At 42.6% G+C, this 12,289-nt stretch overlaps 1 protein-coding gene and 1 long non-coding RNA gene across 2 annotated transcripts; both read left to right on the forward strand.

Annotated features, from left to right (window-relative positions):
* Positions 1-784: 784 nt before the first annotated feature.
* LOC111662980 (uncharacterized) lies at positions 785-4,050 on the forward strand. The gene is made up of 2 exons (XR_002761355.1): positions 785-1,020; positions 3,272-4,050. It is a non-coding gene; the product is annotated as an uncharacterized LOC111662980 (long non-coding RNA).
* Positions 4,051-9,630: 5,580 nt separating this feature from the next.
* Positions 9,631-11,663, forward strand: bhlhe22 (basic helix-loop-helix family, member e22). Its single transcript, XM_023416860.2, has one exon. The coding sequence runs from the start codon at positions 9,871-9,873 to the stop codon at positions 10,675-10,677; it is 807 nt and encodes a 268-aa protein (XP_023272628.1). The 5' UTR covers positions 9,631-9,870; the 3' UTR covers positions 10,678-11,663.
* Positions 11,664-12,289: the final 626 nt, after the last annotated feature.

A 12,289-nucleotide genomic window follows, 5' to 3' on the forward strand; every position in this document is an offset into this window, starting at 1 on the left:
CTGCACAGCCTCAGTCCTCTTGCATGTTAAAACCGGTGAAGCAGAAGGAGCCTAAATGTCAAGAGAAGTGTGCGGACAGAAATACAAATGCGAGAAGAAAATGTTTAACCTATTTTTTTTTACCGCCAAACAGTGAGAGGTTTGAAGTATCTGCATCGTCAGGCCTGTTAACACACCGCAAACCAAACAGAAACACATGTTTTCCTCACTAATAGTGCACAGGACCGCTCAGTTTATCTGGGCAGGCTTTTCATACAATAGGACTAACACAATCTATAGAAACTGAGTTGTAATCCAGCGTCCTGGTGCTTGATACTGCAACGCACTAATGGACCTTTCAAGACAAACGGCATTAAACATGATTAATTGTGGCCCGGTAAGGCGACGAATCTACTGCACATATTATCCTAATGTAGAGCTCCGCTAGATTATAGAATAGTTATTGCTGCACATATAAACTACAGCAGACCTGCACTTGCTGTGGTGTTTCACTGCTCACTGGACGGCAGTTTAACAACATGCATGAAAATAACAATAAAAAAAAGAAAAAAAGAATAAAAATGATAAAAATACTTCGGATTTTCCAGAGCGCGCATAGGATATATTTGCGTGTCAGTGTGAGTGAGCGCGCATTTGTATGTATAAATGCTTGTGTGTGCGCGTGTGCATGTGAGGAGAGAGAGAGAGAGGAAAAAGAGAGAGAGAGAGAGATTTTACTCATTGTAATGCACAGAACGACCTGCCCTCTTTTGAAAAAAAAGCGAGAAAGCGCAGCCATGCTTTGCAGAGGCTACAGCATCGCTCTCATTGGTAGTATCAGCTTCTCGCCAAACGGAGTCTTTGCTTGTCCACCGCTACGCCGAAAGGAACCGGGAATACAAGCGACTGCCTCCATGATGTAAAGATCTGCAGTGAAGTAACAAAGCTAGAGTGAAGTGAAAAAAAAAAAAAAAAACAGCAGAGCACGGATACATATTAGCAGAGCGCGGTGTACCACCATATGGCGTGGACCATATCATGGTGAGTATCTTATGTCTGCGTTTGCTTCATGTTCGAGCCTTTGATTTTCACCAGTTAGAATTATATTTCGCTTCAACCGTTGGTGAAACGTTCAGGCCTGTTTCAGTAGGTTAAAGGAGAATTGTGATCATTTTGTGTCTATAGGTGGATAACGGTCCTGTACGCTTCCCCATGCACGTTGCACTTGCCATTGTTATTGCGAGCTATAGGGAACAAACCACTTTAGGGCAGAGGGCTGTAACAAAAAGCGGCGACAGGAGAGAACAAGCAAACCGACGTTTGCATAATCAATAAGAAGGATAAAGGGGACGGTGCGTTTCTGAGCCACGTCGTTTGTTCATTGCGCGGTGCTTAAGGACAATAGGGGTCGTGTTCCTGTCGGTGGCACCGATTCATAGAGGGACCCGGAATATGGTGATGCGCTGACAAGCCCCGTGATGTAGCTCCAAACGATGGCCGATACGAGATCTCGCCCGGTTTTCAGGGGATGGGGACGTTTCCGTCTAAAATGGCGATTCCCTTTGTTTCTGCATCCCCTCTCCTCTCGATTCTAGCGAGTGGGTAATGCATTGCAATTACCATATGTACGAGCCTGCGCCTCTTCATTTACACTGCTCTGCTTTTCACGCGGTGGATTTCTGCTCTTTAATGGTTAAACATGGGCTGTCAGAGGCAGAATTGGCCCCAGTTCTGGTGAGCTCAGGAGCTCCGTCAGGCTCAGATTGGAAGGCAGGTATGCGCGTCCTAATTGTGATTAGACAGCATTGACTTCATTTTCATTGAAGCAGTTTTTAGACTGCATTAGTAGATATGCAAATCAATAGGTTCTCTCTAGTCTGAATCACTGCAGATTAAACTGGATTAGAATTACATTGATCTCGGCGGATCAGGATCTGTGTCAGTCCCCCATACAATAAGGCAATTAGTATGAAAGTAATTTAGCCTAAATACATCTCTAAGCACAGAATGTACTGCACTTTGCCATCACACTTAGTATGCACGTTATATAATCCCATCATGACAGATGGAGCACAGTCCATCAGTTTAGTGTGTTTTAGTCTCATTTACTGTCATTTACTGAAACTCTTATTTCAAGGATAGAAAAAAAAAGAGTTGCAGTTCATCACATTGAGCAAAATACAGTATTTGTGCACTCACATCAAACCAGCAGGCTCAGGATGACACGAGCATCCCTCCCTCATCCCTGTGTGTGTGTCTAAGTGTGTGCAGGGGAGGGTGCATGTGCGCATGCCCGTGCATGAGTGTGAGTCTATTTGTGTGAGTGTACGTACACGTGTGTTCTCTTTTTTTTTTTTTTTTTGAATAGTGCAATGTTGCATAACCGTTCACAGCCAATGCCAGATTTAGGGCTTCACAATTTGCGGGGCCATTGTTGGCATTTCCTCTGCCTCGGCCCGTACGTAGGCTACAGACGCGCGCGCGCGCGCGCGAACACACACACACACACACACACACACACACACACACACACACACACACACACACACACACACACAGAAAGAGAGACAGTTCACCAGTCAACTGCAGAACTATTAACACATTTCGGCGATAAACGTTAATACTCCGAATGGGAAGTCGTCAATTTCCCTCCTAGTTTCAAGGACACAGGGTAGTGATCCAGCAGGAGGACGCTGGGTAATATAGAGGAACATCTGTTTGCCCGGTGACGTCAGCACCCCCCCCTCCCCAACCCCCCCTCGTCCCAATCCTCTTGTGCTGAAGGCAGATGCCTCATTTGTTTGGCTGGAGCACCATTAATCCCAAAGTCAGAGGAAAAGACCGGACGGAGAGAGATCAGTACCATTTAGGCGGTGTTGGTGCTGGGCTCGCGCTGCACAGCTCGTGTCGCTGTCCGGTCACTTTGCTGCTGGGGGAGAAACGCGCGCGTGGACGCATATAGGGTATAACATAGAGCACCGCTGCGTTCAGGACACCCGCAGTTTACCAAGGCTCTTCAGCTGCCCCATTTGCGATTTGCGGCAGTTTTACCGTGTGACCCGCAAGTAGGCTGCAGGCTGGTGTGTGTTTGTGTGTATGTGGGAGAAAAAAAACTGCGTGCGTTATGTGACTATAGGAAAATCAATATTTTGGACGTGGACAGTGACTTTTTTTTCTGTTTCGTGGATGCCAGCTGGTTTTAAACAGGTCAATGTGGAATATGAGATTGTGTCACCTGCAGTCCTATAGCCTGTGAAGTTCATGACGCATTTTTGTGTTTTCTTTTTTGTAGGTGCATTATGGGATAATGGAGGACTTTTATGCTTTCTGCAGTTTTGGACAAAGCAGTCGACGGACACAGATCAAACGGAGTCCTTTTTCGCCTGCAATAGCGGCCTGGGACGTATGCTGATCATTTTGCCCGCAAAACTACCTGCTGGCATTATTTTTTATATTAAGTCATACCTATATCTTAACCTCATTTTCTCCAATTGAATGTTTTTTTTTGTTTTTTTTTAACAATATAAAGGTAGGCCTGCACCACAACCGGGAGAGGATTTGATCTCTTTGGACCCTGTGAGATGCTTGGGATTTTTTTTAATTTCCATTTTTGGCCAAACTTGTCACCCCAGTACAGTTTTTAGTCACACAACACAGGCCTCACAGGCTGCAGAATAATTTGATATTTATAATAACAGCTTTCAGGGAAAGGTTCCAGCTGTCTGCCCGTTTCCTACAGTAGAGTGAATGCAGCTGGTGGACGGGCACACACACACATGCGCACACACACACACAGAGACGAGCGGGTTGTGTCTCTCCGTGTTCACAGCGGACCTTGATTTAATGTCTTACAATTAAGGCACGCGGTGAATGCCAAGAGATGATCCCTCTTTCTTCAGATGTCTACAAAACCAAGAAACACAGCACCTCTTTTTACTGTTGACATTTTGAAAAACACTCTTGGTGTCGCTCTCACAGTGAAGGTTTGCTTCTGTCGTTTCAAACTGTAACGTATTAATTATGTACTGTTTCCTCCCCCCTTCAAGAAAATAAAACAAATACACACAATGATTTTTAAAGATCTGGTTTTTCATGTGAACATCCGTGTGATGGCTCCAGTGTGTACGTGTGTGTGTGTGTGTGTGTGTATGTGTGTGTCGGTGGGAGCTGTCCATCTACACACAGGCTGCCTGGGAGCGCTGTCCACCTTCTGTGGTGCTGAAATTTACGCACCACCGATCAGCCTTTTGTTTCACTCGTCTGCAGCGCAGAGGCAGAAATAGCTCGACTATTTTACTGTAGTGCAGGAATGTAGCCCGGCTCCCCGACATAAAAACACAGACACACACACACCACTCACAGACACACACGCACACACACACACAAGCGAGGATGTTAGAAGATAGAAGAAAAACATGTACTGTAGAGCAGTCATTGCATCTAGCAGTTCTACTTAAGAGCTTATTTTCTAAAATTAAAGTGGTGGGGAAATCTGCAAACGGAGTGACAGTGATGTATCTGCTTCCACTGCGGTTAAGCTTGGTTCAGTTTTTTTTTACACTAACACAGCCAAATAATAAAATAGAAGCTCTCCTCTGATTAAATCTAAATTATTGTCGCTTGATTCGACAGTTGAGCAGATCTCCTGTGGAAACAAGTGAACATCTTGTTCTGGCAGATCAGTTTTTTTCTCCCTCTTGCTCGAGGAAAAATGACTTGTTAAAATGGTCGTGTTCGCAGTGAAGCAGATCCATTTCCGCCTTCTTGCAATAACCTAAAAAGCCCCTGCACGACAAGGATAATAAATTATGATTTATTTGATCTGCATATTAATTTCCATAAGAACGGGGCCAATATGGAATGTAAATGAGGAGCTGGACTGAGGAACTCTACGGATACGAACTCAAATGGCCGATTAAATTAATATAAAGAGGGTTGGAAATGTTGTCCAACAAAAAACTGATGAATAGAGTTCAGTAGCTGTAAGAGTCTTATGGCATTTGCGCCGGGAGAAATAACGTCTTCCTGTCTTAGTCTGTCACCTAGTGGCGTAGATGGGCGCCGCACTCACCATCAGTCCATGATGGAGGCGAGAGTTTGATACACAACAAGAGAAATTGTGATAAGATATTGAAACTATACTTCTCACCATCTAAGCTATGTAAGTTTTTTTTTTTTTAAATTCATTGCATTTGTGTTGTCACCCAACACTGCACGTTTCTTTGCATTACATGGAGAAAGACACAGGTTCCATTTAGCTTTGACAGCAGACAATAATCAGATCTTGATTTATGACATGGGTTTGTGCATATCATCGCTGAGAATGACAAGAGGAGTGACGAATGGATGGAAGAAGGGCCTGATGTGGGGGTGGGGGATTTATCCAATCATTTCACCTTCTCATTATTTTTTATTTCCCTAAATCCTTCAAATAAGCAATGAGTAGAAAAAAAACAATCAATGCTGGAACAACAGGGTGAAGAGTTCAGCTGTATCCCAAAATAATTAAGTTAAGAGATTCACAGCTCTAAATATAGAGGCTCCAAAAAGAAAAAAAAAAGAAAACTCATCAGTCCACAATGACTATGATCAAGTGCTACAATTCTAATAATTACAATGATAAATAAAAGACACTGATTAACAACCACAACAATGTAATTATTTCAACTGACCCTGACCATCTAAATGTTGAAGCTGACTTTTTAAAGATGAAGCTGCAACTTGGTTGCCTGAAGAATAAATAGATCAGTCCTGCATGCCATGTCATGAATATTGTACACTGGTGGGTCTCGATGTAGAGCACCACATGACAAAATTGAAATTTCATATCAGGACTCAACAGCCTGAGAGTCTGGCTTCCACTGATAACCAAAATCTTCAAAGTTGAATGAAATCCACAAGGCTGCCATAAAGCATGTTCATCCTGCTCCTGCATTGCCCTCAGCTCCTGGAGCATGGACTGGGCTTCCCATTACAAGTCACTGACTGCCCTCTTGTGGTGGAAACTGAGAATTGGTCACATAAGTGTTTGACTTAGGAAAACCTGCATAATGGACAGTGAAAGTCTAATGAAATGTCATATTGTTTAAGCATTTAGTATATTAAATATTTTTAAATTTAGATTCTAATTTTTAGACATCATTGGTGCTTCATTAATTTTTGAAGTTACTGTAAGTGTCTACTTTCAAGGGTGGTAATATGAACATGCAACAAAATCCTGTTCAGCCAATTCAGGTCAAAGATCTGACACTACACTATTCTGACGTGTTTGCTGGGCTCTGTGCATATGGTGTAGTCTGACAACCTTTACAGTACAAATTCCATTGTGAGTTTGGAAGTTTAATTCATGGTTAGAGCAGTTAGAGCACTTCCCGACATGCTCCTATGTCTACATTTTTTTTTATCACAACCTAAATTGATGCTTGTTCTTTTTTCTTACACAGTTTTGCCTTCATGGTCTCTTTATTACCAAAGTGCTGACGGACTGTGGCTGTAATGGCTGTGGCACCGTCCTGGCCCATCTTGTCTCATTAGCTGGACCTGATTGGCCATGAAGGTGTTCTCTTGCTGTCTCAGGATAAAGCGACTGTCTCTGCCACTCGTTAGATCATAACTCCTCAAGTATGCTGCCCCTGATGGCCTCTCATGGAGCCTGAGCAGAGAGAACTGAACATACGCTAATTGAAATATGCTTGAAAAGGGGTAAAACATTGACCTTGAATGTGTAGAACAAAGTGTCGGACCTGAGTGCTTGTGATGCAGCTGCAAAACATTTCTTTTATGTGAACATTAAGGTTCCAGCAAGGTAAAAACATTACAGCACTTAAACTTGAATACACACATTTCTTTGCTTCCTTTTGATTTGCTTCTCTTTGTGGTGATTTTGCATCCCTCTTTTAAGAGTTTTTTTTTTTTTGGCATTATGCCTTTATTTGATAAGTTGACAGTCTAGAGAGAGACACAAAACAGAGAAGAGAGGGGGGTATGGTATGCAACAAAGATTCCACCACCAGGAATTTATCCATGGACACTGCGATTATGTGGTATGCAACTTAACCCTTCGCCAACAGAAGCCACTTTTAGCATTTCTTTGTAGTTGTTTTGCCTTTTGTGTCTATAATTGGTCGTTTTGCGTCTCTATGTATTCATTGAATAACTATCCAGCCACAAATGTCAGCTCCCAGCAAACAAATTTGGGTTTGGGAATGTTTGCTGTGTGTGTCCAGTAAATGTTCCCCTACAGTTCTTGAGGAAAGTTTTCTTAACGCATCAGGGTTGGGGAACATTGGAAAACACGTTGGGCCCCTGGGCCTGTGCCCGGCAGGGCCATTCAGTAACCCTTCTATGCCTACAGTAGCCTATGTCATTGGAAATCAATACATGAGGGTGTTGGAATTAAATTAGAAAATCCAATTTATTATTGTTGATGATTATTTAATTTTTAGTAGAAAGGACTTAAAATCACAAATAATAAGTCAACAATGTTTCTTATTGAGCGATTTTCTAAATGACCAGATTTTTTAAACATTTTTTCAGTTACGAAGAAACTTGCTAAGATGTTCTTTCAACTGTAAATTGAAGTCACAAGTTGTGAACTCTTGATTAAAAGTTATACAACAGCTATTAGTTGAAGATGTCTATAAACATAGACTTAATTTGTCACGATACAATAGTTTCACAGAATGGAACAAATCTTTTGTCAAACTTTGTCATCTTCAGTGGGTGGTACATTGGAGGAGGCAGTGCAGACGTTTCAATAAAGTTCTATTCCAGTTACACATTATGTAGCTCCCAAAGTACCATCTCAAAGGGTGAAGAAATCCATGCTTAAGTCACTCGTTTCATACGGCTGGGGTCAATTGTATCACTGCTAAAGGTACCTTTTATGTTGGCAGCACACTCCTATGGTAACTTGACATGGTAACTTCATAGGAAATGGAGGGAGATGTTTGTCACTAATGCACTGCAGTTAGTGTCTACAAATGACTTCTAAGGGAGAGTAATTACTGCATTGGCTTTTTGTGTAAAGCCTGAAAGTTTCTGAGGGGAACAAGACTGTGTTCACAATTGCAACCGGTTACAGAGTTGGTCACATTGAATCTTAGTGTTCTGTTGAGTTCCCTGGGCTATGATGAACTTAAGAGATACCTGAGTTCAACTATGACTCCTCTGGAGTGGAGAATAGCTCAGGTGGTTGGAACCATCAGCACGTTCAGCACCATGGACGGCTCCACTGCCTGGTCAATCTAAAGTAACTGTTCACCATGAATCAATCTATCCCCAAACCTTTTAGAATTCTCTTATAGGAGTACTCCAGTCATTTGGAGTTGCACTCTCAGATTGTTGGGTGACTTGAAAGAAACAACCCGGAAGTAACCTGACTCTCAGTCTTCAGGGTAGGTCAAGATTCAAAAACACTGGACCTTAGACTTTGCATTAGAGTCTCCATGCCTGGTAAATGTCTGTCTTCTAAACTGCATGTCCACAGTTGGAAACGTTCAGCTTTATGTTATAAATTTGATGTTTAAAGCCGAATTTCAGATGTCATCATCTGGTTAGAGGACATTATATACATCAGTTTTCACAGGCTTAAATATTTACAAGCATCTTCACAAAGAGAATATGCTTTTTGACGTGTGCAACAACATCACTAGCATTCTGGATCCTCTTGCACCAGCACTTCAGTGAAGCTTTATCATGCTTATATTGAGTGAATTATTCAAATTCACAACTGTTAGGTGCTGCTTTATTACTTAAAATGGAAGATTTGGATTCAGTATAATTTCCTCCTATGACTGTTAATGGGTTTAACACTACGACATGCATCTGGTAATGATGGCATGCCAAACGGGTAATGGGGTTAAAATGAAAAGCTGGATAAAGCTTGGTTGATGACCCTAATGACGTTTGACTTTCCTTTACATGTGTACTACAAAATACCACCCAGTAGATGGCAGTATGAGCCATCATATTGGTGAGAGTGGGAAAACTAATACTGTCGCTGAAATGTCAAGTACAACAGTGAAACAAAAATTCATGTTCATTTTTGGGGGCAAAATTTAAAAAAAATTAAAAAGTCTGTAACTCAAGTTTGTAAGTCACCTGTCAAGTTTGGTAACAATAAGCTCAGTCTTTCTCTGAGTTCAAGCGAAGGTTTGGTATCATACTCAAAAAGGGGACTGACAAAAGAAAGAAAATTCACAAACGAATATAAATGATCTGAAGTGCTGACTGAAACAAAATGATTGTCTCCCAATATCAAATAACAGACTGACTAAAGACAAATGTTGCTTTGATTTAAAACTTTTCTCTTGAAACACACACACGTGAATGTCACACAAGCAAATCAGTGAAGCTGGCCATTTTATGATCAGAGGGCTTTCTCATAACACCGTTATAAAGAGACTCCATCACTCACACAGACACACACACACACACACACACACACACGCAGATAGAGGGAGATTGAGTGCACGCGGTATTGTTTGTCATCGTTTAAATGCCATTAATTAAAACGTTAACCTGATTGGGTAGAGAGTGAGAGGGGGAGAGGGTGTCTCTGTCCCAATAGGCGAATCCTTTTTAATAACCCGCCTCGAGATAATGATGTAAAAAGACTCAGGCGTCTTGTGCGTAACGAGGACCATCGTGGAGATTCAGTGAAGGTGAATCACAGACAGACAGAGAGAGAGAGGCAGGAGGGAGCAGCACTTATTACACGAGTCTCCTCCTCGTCTCCACACCTCAGCTGACAAGTCCAGCAAGCCTGCAACTTCACCGCTGACACACAACTAAACTCGTAGAGGACGAACAGGGGAAGAAACTCCCAGAGACGCGTCAAGAGTTTCCAGAAGGGACCATAGCTTGCAACAACGCGGAACCCACAAGGCTATGGACAGGAGGATGAACTTGAACGGCGGCGCAGCGGACATTTTTCACAAAACTCTGAGCGCCGTGTCCACGAAAAAAATGGACCCTTTCAGATCGTCGGCCGGCATTGAACTACCAGCCAGAGACCGCCAGTCACCGATCAGCTGCTTTGACCAGACCGATCCAGACCCGATTCAGCCGGGTGTTCTGGCAGGAGGTAGAGGGGGGCCACTGGGTCTGCCGACCGGATCTTTGTGCGTCAACTACGGTGAGAGCGCCAACAGGACCTCGGCGGCGGAGAGCAGCGGCGGAGAGCAGAGCCAAGACGATGACAGTGACGGCAGGTGTGACATGGTCCTTCTGACCGACGGGCGGACGGTGGCCGCGGGGAAAACAGAAGGAGGTAAGAAAACCAAAGAGCAGAAATTACTGAGGCTAAACATCAATGCCAGAGAAAGACGACGGATGCACGATCTGAACGACGCGCTGGATGAGCTCAGAGCGGTCATCCCCTACGCGCACAGCCCGTCAGTGCGGAAACTCTCCAAAATTGCCACTTTGCTGCTCGCCAAAAACTACATCCTCATGCAGGCGCAAGCGCTGGAGGAGATGAGGAGGCTAGTGGCGTATCTCAACCAGGGCCAAGCCATCTCTGCTGCCTCGATACCGGCCACCACTGCCCTCGCAGCTCCCGGCTTAGGCGCATACGAGCAGCCGCCTGGATATCCCTTCCCCACCGGAGTGGCTGCGTCCTCCTGCCCCGATAAATGTGCCCTATTCAACAACGCCACCTCCAGCCTCTGCAAACAGTGCACTGACAAGCCTTAACTGCGTCTGACAAAGACTCAGAGAAGCACATGAGAGAACAGACACCACTTTTAAGAACACTTTTGGAGAGGAAAACCTGCGAGGCCACTGTTGTTGAAGTCAGTAGGCTAGAGACAAAGTAATGCCGATGAATACTTTTATAATATTTAGCCTAAATGCATTCAAAACGCGTTTTTGTTCAAACAATACTTGATTGTGTATATAAATCATCCTTAAAGTGCTGGTATGAATGACAGTGAAGACCAAACACAAGTCCAGTAGGCCTGTAAGAGTGGTTGCAAGTCTCGAGTGAGTTGTTGATCACTTGCTCTGTTTAAGACCCTTTTGGAGATTTTGGTGACCTGACAACTTGCGACCTTTTCACTTGAATAGATGGACACCTTCCTGGAGAGTTAGTCCAACCTCACTTTCTGCTGCTTCCTCATTCATTTGCGATTTTTTTTTTCTTTTCATTCACCTCAGAGACATTTTAGACTTTTTTTTTTTTTTTTGCTTACTGGTTCAAGGCCTGTTTTCATGAACTTTTCTATTGAGCACGTGGAATGTCATGAACAAGGCAAAGTGACAAGTTAAGTGGTTTAATCAGTCAGATATTTATGTGTTAATCCAGACACTTGTTAAAAAGTTGCGCACGCCTATTACAATTCTTTTTTTTTTTGGTGGGGGGGGGGCACTATAATATAATAAAATTTCAGAAAAATTTAGAAAACCTGAATGAAGGTTCATCAGGTGTTTCGCTGTGTCTTTTGTAATTTATTAATTTGGATATTTATATGGGATATTTTTGCTTACATTGCACATTGTAGTTTTTCCTTAGTTGCTGTTTTTTGGAGCTTTTTCTTCTCTCACATGATCGAGGTCTTCAGATTAATCGCGTTGTCAGGTCAAGCTGTGGATTATTGTACATACCTTAGTTATTATATGAGCAAAGAGGGCCATTTGTATGTATTTCAGTGTTGAAAAGCTTTATTAAAATATTTTGAACAACAGAAACACTTCTGATTATTCATCTGCATCTGACTATAGTGGAAGTGGAATTAGAGGAATCTGCCTTTAACTTTTATTTGTTTGATAAATACACTCACTAAAAATTCAACCTGAATTTGACATTTGATTGTGGGTTAACAAGCTAAAAATGAATAACATTAATAGTAACAAGTGATTGTTCTAAAATTAGACCTTCGTCGTTCCTGAGGGTGTTGTGGATCGTATTTGTCTCGGACTCTCATCAGGTGTCAGGAAACCTGAGGAGGATTTGTTCAATAATTTTCTGCTCCATTAAAACCGGAAACTTTTCTTTTCTTGAGCTAGAAGTCTACAAGTAGTGGGAGCAAAGGCCAGACAAGGGTGAGCACTGCCTTGAAGCAGCAAGAACATGTTGGTGCTCCAGGAAAAAGAAAAAAAAAAAAACTCAGGCGACCTTTATTGTGATTATTAAAACAATTTCCATGACGGTGTGTAATAATATGTTAATTCGAAAACAAGTGTGTATGAAAACTGTCGACTGTAATACCTGGCTTCACATAATCAAACACGTCGTTAAGGCAATTAGAGCTCCAGAATGTGATTAAGCAATGTAATTATGACACTGTTCACTGCCGTAATTTGGCGT

The sequence above is a fragment of the Seriola lalandi genome, unplaced genomic scaffold (genome assembly GCF_002814215.2).
Source record: "Seriola lalandi dorsalis isolate HSWRI2012SDOR001 ecotype SW California unplaced genomic scaffold, Sedor1 jcf7180002054570, whole genome shotgun sequence".
Lineage (NCBI taxonomy): Eukaryota > Metazoa > Chordata > Actinopteri > Carangiformes > Carangidae > Seriola > Seriola lalandi.

Bases quoted from the DNA above. Each gene is read 5' to 3' on its own strand.
- bhlhe22 (XM_023416860.2), top strand. From the start codon at position 9,871: ATGGACAGGAGGATGAACTTGAACGGCGGCGCAGCGGACATTTTTCAC.